The 12249-nt window shown below is 34.5% G+C and overlaps 1 protein-coding gene across 3 annotated transcripts; it reads left to right on the top strand.

The window, feature by feature from the left end:
* Positions 1-2670: 2670 nt before the first annotated feature.
* On the top strand, positions 2671-9965 carry LOC103328663 (uncharacterized). Of its 3 annotated transcripts, none has more exons than XM_016795680.2 (6): positions 2671-2925; positions 6996-7114; positions 7220-7687; positions 8122-8271; positions 8395-8837; positions 9238-9965. In XM_016795680.2, the coding sequence occupies exons 2-6, from the start codon at positions 7033-7035 to the stop codon at positions 9850-9852; spliced, it is 1758 nt and encodes a 585-aa protein (XP_016651166.1). In that variant the 5' UTR covers positions 2671-2925; positions 6996-7032; the 3' UTR covers positions 9853-9965. The 3 variants fall into 3 exon arrangements, with proteins under 3 accessions (XP_016651166.1, XP_008229300.2, XP_008229295.2); XM_008231078.3 differs by having other exon boundaries at positions 2672-2925; positions 8647-8837; XM_008231073.3 differs by having other exon boundaries at positions 2672-2925; positions 8398-8837.
* Positions 9966-12249: the final 2284 nt, after the last annotated feature.

The raw sequence follows: 12249 nt of genomic DNA, 5'->3' as shown, positions 1-12249 counted from the left end.
TCCCAAATTGAAATTATCAAAAGAAAAGGAAAGAAGGAGGAGAGAGAGACGAGGGAGAGGGGAGGAGAGAGAAAGACTAGGGAGGGGGAGGAGAGAGAGAGAGATTGGAGAGGGAGGAGAGAGAGAGAGACGAGAGAAATAGACAGGAAAGGAAGGAGAGAGAGACGAGAGAGAGGGAGGAGAGACAAAAAAAAACTGCAAAGAGTTTGGCTAATATTTTCATAAGATTCTTTTTAGGTATAATATTTTTTTAAATATATTGGCTATTGGTCTAGGTTTAGTCAAAGAGTTTATGTTTTTGTTTTAAAGTTATGTAGTAATCTATACAATTTTCTTTTTTAAAGAGAATAGTCTTTATCCATCACTTTTGACAAAAAAATTAAAACACTTTGAAAAAAAAGTTCGGCCCGATGACGAACCCTATTTCTAATTACAAAGAAAAATTCAATTTATATTTTCTTGGGGAAAGAAATCAATTACAAGTTTAGTCATGGCATCCATTAATTATCCATGGGCATTTTGAACTATTGCTCCCAACCCCATCTTTCTATCAACCACACAATATGCCCCATCAACATTTAATTCTATGAAATCCTCCTCAGGGGGCTTCAACAACAAGAAACTACATGAGATAGCTTAGCAGCTGTACATAGATCAACACACTCTCCTTATAGAAGGCTAGTGATGTGTCAAGGCTTTCTCATTAAGCCTCCATGAAGGCTCATGTTTCTCTATGCTCAAATCATCCAAGCTATCGCTGCAAATGAATATATATTCTCCTCCTAAAATATAATACGAATATGATAAAAGATATTCATGAAAGAAAATACCGTTGCTTGGCACAGAGGAGAACAATTCCAAAACTATCATGCAAACTTAAAAGACCACAATGCATGCAACAAATCTTCATCAGCTCACAAACAACAAGAACAAACACCAGAGGGTATCACATGTCAACTTGCTAGAGTAGCTTGACATGGAAGAACACTTTTTAGTGCATGCCAAAGGAAAACTTGTACCTTAGGCGTTAATTTCAGCTTGACATGGAAGAGACCATGAAACTAGGTAGTATCTGCAACCTATAACGTAAACACTTGTTGAGTCAATTAAATAGCATACACTTCGAAATATGATGGGTGTAAAGATTAGAAATTTGGATTTAATTACCCTATTGGAAGTTGATTTATAGTGTGGCCAAATAGGTGACAGAATAATTAGCCAATTTTGAAGCAAAAAGTACCAAAATTTAAAAGAAAACTCAATCAGATCATGATAGGAACATAAAAAAAACTACACGAACCCATATCAAACCTCCTTATCACATTTTTGATGTAGGCCTTTGGTCATTAAAATTATACAAATTTATAAATAAACCTAATCCTAGACATGTATTTATAAAAAAACTCAAGTACTATTTAAATATAGAAACACACCCAAAATCAACCCCAAAGTCAACTTTTTGGGTGTGTTTATAAATGAGTTTTGAGTGTGTAATAATGAGTTTTGGGTGTGTTTATATGTTTAAATAGTGCTTGGGGTTTTTTATAATTTCAACTCCCATTTTGGGTGTTTTAGTGAAACTCCCTTAAAATTATTGGTGCTTGCTAACGAGGTCTAGCATAGTGGAAAAAAGCTTTGACTTGCAGACTATTGGTATCAAGTGTGAACTCCCATAGCACATTAGTAGTGTGTGAGTGTTAGTGTTTGTGTATGAATCCATCTCCCCATTGTAGTTTAGATCATTTGCTATATAAGGTAGTATGAGAATGTGGTAAAAGTAGCATTATTCATTGGGAGTAATATGTGGGTCTTTACTTTCCATGGTTAAATTGTATTTTATAAATATTATCAAGGAAATAATGCAAAATTTAAATTCTAAAAATTCAATTACAAGGGAATAATGCATTAAATTTGGATTTTTAATGTGTTTTCTTTATTTACCTCAAAGGTTAAAATCGACACCACAAAAAAAAAAAAAAAACTTAAAAGACCAGCATCTAAAACCAACAACACGTAAACTATACCTAACAACCCAAAAAAGAAAAGACAAAAGAATTTACACGATAAAATTTCTCAATTTGATTGTTCCACATAATCACTTCTACTTTTGAACTATTCCTAGTCCACATTTCTTTTTGGTAGCTTGTCTTCTTCTACTATTGAACTATTCTAGAAACTGAGGAAGCTTCACACAAATTTCCAGTCAATTATAATAAGCTTTGGTCGACCCTCTTTGTCTCTTGCCTCTCAGTGGGGAAGCCACTGGCCATATAATATCGTCTTGTCTCTACAGGCTCAACTATATAGTCAAACCCTCCAAGGCCTCGTTTGGTTTGGTGGGTATTGGATATTAGCTTAGTTCAATCCCCTACCATATTTGGTGCTAAAAAAATAATATATATGACAAAAGATAAGCTCACCATAATTTAATTACGTGCACTTTTATAAGATAACTTATTCTAAGAAAAAGGTTGGACATAAGACCGGGAGCCCAGACACGAAATCGAAACACTAGTGCCAATTAGTAAAGAGTACTTATTATTTCCAGTCCAATGACATTCCAATCCTATCTCCTAATCTAATTCAATCCTAATTACCAAACACGGCCCAAGAGTACTAATTTTCCACAGCCCTCGTGTTTTATATTCACAACTTTGTGTTGTGGAAATGTTAAAAAAAAAAATGACAGAACATTATACTTCGCACATTTAAGTCCTCAAAGAATCTTTTCCCCTTTAGAGACCAAGTACATATAGCAACCCCCTTATATATATGTGTGTGTGCGCTTGAAGTTTCCACCAAGCATGCCAGCCGTACGTAGAGAAGATTGGTACCATGTCTTCTTTTTCTGTCCAGTTTCTCTCTAAAACCTACCTGGAGGGGAGTGGTGGTGCGGTTTAGATCTATTTGGGCACTTGGAACACTGTAAGTATAATCTTTATATCCATGACTTCTTCCTTCCTTGCCTGTTCTCTCTTCCTTTTTTTTTTCCTTTTAGTTTTTGAAGAAAGAAAAAACTCCAACAAATTGTTCACAAGGCTCCAGATCCGTGATTTCATAGACGTGATCCAAATTTTCCACCTTCTATTTGTATGAATGATTACCTCCAATGATAAGGAAAAAAAATTGTTTATGTTACAAAAATTCAAATTTAACCGTCTTAAAACAGTTTTATTTTTACTTCTATGTACCACGCATGTATTTATTTACACAAATTCAACGTAGATAGTTCTGTTTTTATTTGTTTGTATGCATGTGATGAGTATCGTCTTAGATATTTCCACACATCCATTATCTTCATGTTTTATTTTGTTATCCTCCCTGTATAAATTATATTAGTTATGCATAATTAATTTCTTCATTTGACTTGTTCATCTTGTACGTACATGCGTCGAATCAAAGATTAGTCCAAAGTTAAATGCAAGTAGGAAAAACTTTTGACTAGAACAAACAATAATGGAGTTGAGATTTTTTCTTTTTAGCTTTTGGTTATATACATTAAAAATAGGGTAACGTTAGCTTACCATATTTTTATACCACATTGTGAACCACCTCTCTAAGAGCACTTTCAGACTACTCCCAGCTCGAGCAGGAGGCCCTTAGACCTGCGAAGAGTGCTCTAGTGCACTGCATGCAGCCCAGTGCAGATGTGGGCTCCACAAGTCTGGGCAGGTCTAAAGGCAAAATAGCCCGAGTTTTGCCTTAGGGCAATGACATCAGTGATGATGTCATTAAAGTAAAAAAATTGAAAAAAATTCAGAAACATATTTTTTTTACACATACCTAGGAATTTTATTATTATTAATCTCATACATATAAATAAAATTAATCCTGTGTGAATAGTAGTTGCCCTTGGATTGTCATGCCAATAGGTGGAAACACAACTTGCCTTTTGCAGGGTTGTCACTATTCACATAAATAGTACATGTCCTTATTTGCCCTTTCCCTTTGTCATGACAGTTTGGACCGGTTTTTGCCTCAAATTAAAATCGAATTTGGTACTATTCATCTGATTTGGTTCGATTCGGTTTTAACAAAAAAATTTCAAAAACTATTCGGTTCGGGTTGAACCAGTTCCGATTTGGTTTTAGTCCGGTTTGGTTTTGAACTGGATTATTAAAATTATTTTTAAATACAAATTTCAACTGAAATTTTGTTTTTTTGACGTGAAAATTAATAAATTATTTAATTTCATATAACAATAAATATTAAAGCTAGAACAGAGAGATGTTTTGAAATTGAACTTGGATAAATATTAGTTATGAGATTAAAAATATAGCATTGAATATAAATAAATATTGAAATTATATAATTTTTAATTTGACTAGTTTGGTTTCGGCCCGGTCCGATTTTTGAAGACATAGAATCGGATCCAAAATCGATCCAAATCGGTCTGGTTCAATTTTTGACTTTTTGGTCAACTTGATTTTTTTTCGATTTTTTTCCGGTGCGGTTAGGCTCGGATTTTCAGTTTGCCAGTTTGAATGCCCATCCCTAATGGCACTATGGGTGAAAATGCTCTAATAAAGGTGGAGCTCACCAATACAATAGAATCTCTCCTTATTAAAGAGATAGTACATAATGTGATATAAAAATAGAATAAATCTAGCATTTTCCTTATATATATATATATAATTTCCATTGACTCCAAATTTTTACTACAAAAGTTGGAAACAATAATAAACAAAAAATAAATCTATGTCATTATGTCAAGGACGGCCGGGTCCACCAGGCATTTCATTGTCGGACGTTAGTGCCAATTTGGCTGGTTCATGTAATAATTGTTTTGGTGGTTCGTCAGCCTTCATGTAGGTGACCGACGTCAGCAGGAAAAATCACCACTGCTTTTTTTTTGTTTTACTTTTTTAAGGGAATTGATTTCCTATTATCTTTTTCTTCACTTACACTCTATTTTACTTTTTAATACTTTTTAATCAATTTTGTTCTTTCTCTTTCTTATTCTACCCTTACCTTACACTAATTTCTTCACTGCCATCTAATTGATTGTCTCTGCCTCTCATGGTCACCCATTTCTTTCTTTACAAATTTATAAATAAACCCAATTCTAGACATGTATTTATAAAAAAACTCAAGCATTATTTAAATATAGAAACACACCCAAAATCAATCTCAAAGTCAACCTTTTGGGTGTGTTTATAAATAGGTTTTGAGTGTGTGTAATGATGGGTTTTGGGTGTGTTTCTAAAGTGTTTTGGGTGTTGGATTTTTTTATAATTTCAACCTCCATTTTGGGTGTTTTAGTGAAACTCCATTCTTTCTTTAGTGCTTTTTCCTCAATTTTCTATTTCAAACAGCAAAGATTTGGTTCATTCTCTCAATCAATTGTAGATCCCTTTTTTTGAACCCATTCAAGGTGTTCAGTTCATAGGGAGCCACAAACAATAACCCAAAAAATTTCTAAAGAAAAAAACCAAGTTATGTTGCCCAAATATCAATCAAACCTGAAATTCACAAGGTTTCCTTGTGGGTTAAATTTTTTTTTTTTTGATCAATGAAATCGTTACCACCGAGGCAACCGCCGCTGCATTTGTCGATCACCGACTACCGCCACATCAACTGGCAACACCACCTACACCAACAGAGTCAGGAGGCATTGATATATGGACCTAGTTGAAACCGTCGTCATCCACCTACTTGTATATTATTAAAAATCTATAATAAAACACTGCATGAATTAAGCGTTGAGAATATGTATATATATGTATATAATACGTGAATATATAGTTTGTTTGTCTTTAACAAAAGTGTATATAATCGCCGTATTTTGAAAAATCACATATAAGAAGGGAAAGTACGTTCATGTATAATACACGTGTGTTATGAGATGAAGAATCGATTGAAGAAAGAAAATACTTTGGGGCTGTTTGGTAACGTTTTCGGAGAATGTTTTTTGAGAATATTTTTAGAGAATGAAAATGAGAAAATGAATTCACATTTTCATGATTCGAAAATGCGTCTTGTAGATTACTTGGAAAACAAATTCAGAAAATAAAAACAGTGAAAACGTGTCTGAGAGTATAATTTGATAATAATAATATGTGAGTTATTTTTAGGGGTAAATTTGCTAATTTCAATTCTAAATTTTTTTATTTATTTTAAATTATGATATTTTTAGAGGCTAAAATTATTATAAACAATGAAAAAAAAAAAGATATTTAAAGCCCAAAAACTATTTTATCTCCTTTTTTTTTTCTTCTTCTCATTTTTCTCAATTTTTTTTTCCTTCGCATGGCCGTTTCTTTTTTCTCTTTTTCTTCCTCTTTTCTTCTTCCTTTCCTTCCCAGGTTGCACCCACTCCTCCTTCCTTCAATGGCATGAATCCCATAAACCCACCCATATATATATATATATATCTCTCTCTCTCTCTCTCTCTCTCTCTCTCTCTCTTGTTCCACTAATTAATGGTTGTGGTGGTTTGATTGAGTGGTGATGGCAGTTGAGCTGGGTATGTGGGGGTTCGATTGGGTGATGATGGTGGTTGAGCTGGGTATGTGGTGGTTCTTCTTCCAGTATTTGTTTTTTTTTTTTTTTTTCTTCTTCCTTTGTATTTTTTTCTTAGTTTGCAAATTTGTTTGATTTTGGGTCGGAGAAGATGGATGTTGATCCTGTTGGTGGGTTTATAGGTTGTCAACAGAGATAGCTAGAGTTGTTGATGGGATTCATTCTCGTGTCTTCAGAAAACACTGAAAACGAAATCATTGAAAACAACTTTTTATCGTTTTCAACTTTTGTTCACAAAGTTAGATTTGTTTTCAATGTGAGGGAAAACAAAAACGATGCACCGAACGAATGTGTATTTGCGAAAAACAAGAAACGAAAACAGAAAACGGGCTCAAAAAATATTACCGAACGGGCCCTTATATTGTCTTAGAAATAGCTGTGGCTTATGTGTTATTGTGCTTTCTTGCTTTTAACCTAGCTTATTGCTTTAGAAATAAATAATTACTTGCTGAATAGCTCAAGTTTTTGCGCAGGTACGACACATTTGAGCAAGTTTAAATATTTGGAACCATGTCTAGCCCAGGACCACAATCTACACCTGCTTCCACAGAGCCTAAGCATCCTTCACGTCATCTGCTAGAAAAAAGCAGTAGTACGTATGATATCTGTTTAATATGAACAAGAGTACAATGAAACATTTCGTGATTCAACACAAATTAATTCGTCATATGACTTGATTCCTTTAAATCCTACACAGGAGAAGCATACTTGGACTTATGTGTGCCCCTGCACAAAGCTGCAATAAAGGGTGATTGGGATTCCGCTAAAAGAATCTTAACTAATAATCCTACACTTTTAAGTGCTAGCATAACGAAAGGATGGCAGACTGCTCTTCACATTGCAGCAGGTGCAAGGCATATTCACTTTGTGGAGGAACTGGTCAAAATGATGGATGAAGAAGACTTGGCACTTCAAGACAAGAAAGAAAACACTGCATTGAGTTTAGCCGCCGAAGCTGGATCCATAGAAATTGCCAAGATTATGATTCAGAAAAATAAGTTCTTGCCAACAATTCAAACTGGTAAAGGACCGACACCGCTATTTAAGGCTGCTTTGCTAGGACAATCTGGAATGGCGTGTTACTTATATCCTAAAACGTATCCAACACTAAATGAAACGAACCGCAATGCTCTATTTTTTTCTTGTATCGATACTGGTCTTTATGGTAAGTTGCACAAATTCTTCTTCCTTATGTTATTCTCTCTCTCTCTCTCTCTCTCTCTCTCTCTCTCTCTCTCTCTTTTAATAGCATTTATCAAATTAATGGTGGAGCTTGTTAAACATTAAACAATTCATTTATATTTTCTTTTACTCATATCTTAGATTATTTGACTTAGATATAGTAGAACCAGTTCCACCCTTTCTAGTAATTTAATAGGAATTTTTTTTGCCCATTCTAGTATTTTCTTTTACTCATATCTTAGGTTATGTACCCTTTAATTCTGTTGAATTTTAGTCATCAAGTCTATAAGAAGATGTCTTCTATATTTTTATGTGCACTTAGAAGTGGAGGAATTAGTTAATAATAAACTTTTACAACTGGTTTATTTCAAAATTCTTTGCATTCTTTCTTTCTTAGATCCCTATGACATTATGCAGATTTAGCCATGAAGATGCTAGAAGATGATACAACACTAGCAACGGCCAGTAATTCCAATGCAGAAACTGCCTTACATGTCTTGGCTCGAAGGCCTTTAGAATTTGGTGGCCGAAGTACTTTAGGAATGTGCAGTAGGCTCATGAAATCATGTGAGTTGATTCTTCGAAAATTATATATGATATTGACATGTGTAGTAATTAGTTGTGTGTTTTTGTTTATTTGGTAATCTTGATCTTGTTGTTTATTGACCTTTTTACATCTTAAAATTTAAGTAGTCTCAGGCATTGAGGATTCGTATAAAAGCTCGAAGCAAACTAGAGCCCTAGAACTAGTCAAATGCCTTTGGAATCAAATCTTGAAACATGACGATGACTATGTCATGTGCCTCATCACAGAACCTTCGGAAGTACTATTTGATGCGACGAGATTAGGAAATTATGAGTTCCTGTCTGTGCTTATTAATGCTTATCCAGATTTACTATGGGAAACTGATGACGAAAATCGGACTATATTCCATGTTGCAGTCTTGTATCGTCATGCAAGTATCTTCAATTTAGTACATGAGACGGGTTCAATCAAAGACATCATAGTGACATATACTGATGATGAGAATAACAACATTTTACATCTTGCTGCAAAACTAGCACCTCAAAATCAACTCAATCTTGTGTCAGGAGCAGCTCTACAAATGCAGCGAGAGTTAGTATGGTTTGAGGTACCTCTCCATGTACCCTTGCAATCTTTACCAATTTATTATGTGTTAAATGTCTTCTCTTAAACATTATTTCCCTTTTTGTAAACATTTCTTTTTTATTCAACAACTGTATGTACACGAGATTCGAACTCATGATATCTTCCAATAACACAAAGTGGAGACTAAATTATAAACACTTAAGCTCTTATCTATCATAGTAGCAGCTGTCAAAAGGCGTTGCACAATATAAAATAACATTGAATCTAAGTCTAATGAAATTGATTGGGATGAAAAGAAAGCTCTTGATAGAATGTATTGGTGGCCTCCTTATTACTTCTACATTTATTTTAAACAGTTTCAATCGTTTGCCCCTAAAATCTTTGTGTCCTTCAATTTTCATCATCGATTTTTCCTATGACAGGAAGTGAAAAAGATTGTTCAACCTCTGTCCATAGATATGAAAAACAAGGACGGCAAAACACCTCAAGAATTATTCACTAGTGAGCATGAGGGGTTATTGTGTAAGGGAGAATCATGGATGAAAAACACTGCAAATTCGTGCATGCTTGTTGCGACCATTATCACCACTGTTGTGTTTTCAGCTGCATTTACCATACCAGGTGGTATAGCTGACAATACAGGAGCACCAAAATTCCTAAAAGATACAGCATTTCTCATCTTTGTCATATCAGATGGAGTAGCACTCTTTTCGTCTTCAACTTCCATGCTGATGTTCTTGTACATCCTCACCTCACGGTATGCAGAAAACGATTTTCTCAAATCCTTACCGCTGAAGTTAATGGTAGGACTCGCATCACTCTTCATCTCCATGACATCCATGATGATAGCCTTCAGCACAGCCTTCTATTTATCTTGTCACGACGGATTAGGTTTCGTCTCGGATTTTATATTTATATTTGCTTTTGTTCCAGTTGTCTTGTTCGTTTTCTTGCAATATCCACTCTTGTGCGATATGTTCTTGTCAACATACTATTCAAGCCTTATATTTCAGCCAAGAAAACATATGATCCAATAGAAAGCCAAATCCTAATGTTTAACCTTACCCCCAGCATAATGTGTATCTATGCGTTATAATTGAGGAAAAATTTGTAATCAAGTACTTTAGTAATGGTGATATTGATTCAATAAGTCTTCGTACTTTGTGTGCTTGAATCAACAACATTATCTGAAAGGGGGTTTTAGATTACTATAGTTCGAAAGAAGAGTTTTTATTAGAATTTCGTAATCCTATATATGCATTTTTTTCCTACTAATTTTGAATCTTGAATGTTTGAACCTCTGCAATCTACTTAATATTCTGGAAACACTAGTCTACAACACATAAGTTCTTTAACGAGGAAATATTTCCTTGTAGAAAGTAATCAATTCCTCATTAAACTTGTTCAACGAGGAAATATTTTGAGTCGATAAGAAAATAAGTTAGATTTGTAAGTATACATTCGATAAATATTTGAAGTATACCAAGCTAATTAAGTAGTCTAATTTAGATATGGCAACTAGAAAACCTTAATTTTAGTCACAAATCAATACGTAGCCAAAACTATTGGATTCGTGGATAAATGTAAGAATTGAGTGACCGGGTCCAAGTCGGGAGGTCCCAAATACCAAATTTTGATAACTGGAGTGCATTTCATTGTCGTGATGTAAAATTAATGAATAAAATAAGAGCGCAAAATAAAAACAAAAAAAAAATGTCAAAAACACTTTCAAATTGTTTTAAAAAATCAGGGTGATTTTAAAAACTAGATTTCACTTTTTTGAAAACTGAAAATAACATATGTTACCAGACCTGTTAGTGTATTCTCTGTCTCAACTATCTTTTGAGTTTTATTATACAAGATAGGACTTTCTGATTTCTAATAGACTGGTTATATTAAAATTAAAATAGCCAAAACAAAAACCATGAAATGTTCCAAATTCCCTAAGTAATAAATGACACATAACATATATATATATATATATATATATGCAAACAGAGCTGGAGCCATGAAGGGGTGGTCCCCGTTAAGATGAAGAGAAACTGAAAAACAGAGTAAAGAAACTGTAGAAGCAAAGAGAATTTTAGAGAAGGAATTGTAGGTTTCTGTATTTTGTTAATCTCTAACTGAGCACATTACAATCTTTATATCAGCCTAACTATGGTCTCAATTGGCTACTCACTTTGCTAACAACTCTAACCACATTCTAACAGCTTACTCATTGATCTATTGACACTTGGCAATATCATCATCATTGATACTCTTACATTCCCCCTCAATCTCATGCTTGGAGGAGCCAAGCATAAGATTGAAACAGTGATGTGGTAAAAGAGAGGCAATGAGGCCGTTCATAAGAATATCTTCAAACTGTTCGGCAGAGGAAACATGCTGCGGATGCAAGCATGGCTGAGTAACAAACTGCATGAGCACAAGGATTTGGAACAGTGAAGAACTATGATATAGAAAGAATAGGAGCAAGCAATATCTGAAATGTGGAAGACCAGAGTGTACAAACAAGATATAGAGTTTCTGTAAAACCAGGAGGCTGAGCCATGTGTTTGAGTTTCCACTGAAAACCACCAGCCAATGCCAAAATGAAACTAACAATGGTTGATGGAACTACTAGCAGGACCGTGGCATTGTAATCAATATCATTGGCTAGCACACATTTTTGTATATCTGGAACTACGTTGAGATCAAAATGCAAAATGCGATCAAAGTGCAATTTTGGCGTCACCAAAGGAATGTCTCCAGCAAACTTGGCATTTACAGAGATAACAGTCTTGCCAGTTTCACCCTCATCATGAGAACCAGAGGCCTTGCCATCATGTAAGGTCGTTGCTTGAGGCAGCACATCATCTGCAGCAATTATTTCATCTGAAAGTTGGAGTTTAGAAATTGGAAAACCAATTGGAGACACAGTGGCTTCCTCTTCAGCAAATGCATCAATACTAAAGATTGTCTTGATTGGTAACGATGGAACAGTTGATGTGGAGGTAGTAAACAAAAACTCTTGTTCACCTACCGACTGTGGGACTGTAGCATTACAAGATCTTGATTCCTGAGGATAATAGGAAGCAGCTCTACCTTGACTGTGATATTTTGAACCTCTATGGCAAGCAACAAGCATTATTTCTTCAGCAAGCAATTGACATTGAAACTCCTTGAATGAGAGCATACTTTCTCGGCATTGCATAACACACCTAAAAGTGTTGTATTCTGTAGGTAAACCCTTGAGAGCCAAGATGATAATGTCTTCATTAGCAAAGTGCACGCTAACACAGGATAGCTGATCTCTTGCATCCTTAATATGATTAAGATATTGAGCTATTGAATCTGAACCTTTCTTCATATTGTAGAGACAAGTCTTCAGAAGAAAAATACTAGTCTTGGTAATAATAGCAAACCTTTCTTTCAAAGTTAACCACATCTCC

Source organism: Prunus mume, linkage group LG1 (assembly GCF_029339155.1).
Source record: "Prunus mume cultivar Tortuosa linkage group LG1, ASM2933915v1, whole genome shotgun sequence".
Lineage (NCBI taxonomy): Eukaryota > Viridiplantae > Streptophyta > Magnoliopsida > Rosales > Rosaceae > Prunus > Prunus mume.
The sequence above is the reverse complement of the archived record's forward strand: the minus strand, read 5'-3'. Positions and strand labels throughout refer to the sequence as shown.

What these genes read in the sequence shown, in the direction of transcription:
- LOC103328663 (XM_016795680.2), top strand. Translation starts at nt 7,033, where the DNA reads ATGTCTAGCCCAGGACCACAATCTACACCTGCTTCCACAGAGCCTAAG. An exon ending in TCTGCTAGAAAAAAGCAGTA is followed by an intron (nt 7,115 to 7,219) that starts GTACGTATGATA and finishes AATCCTACACAG; the next exon opens with GAGAAGCATACTTGGACTTA. An exon ending in GAGAGTTAGTATGGTTTGAG is followed by an intron (nt 8,838 to 9,237) that starts GTACCTCTCCAT and finishes TTCCTATGACAG; the next exon opens with GAAGTGAAAAAGATTGTTCA.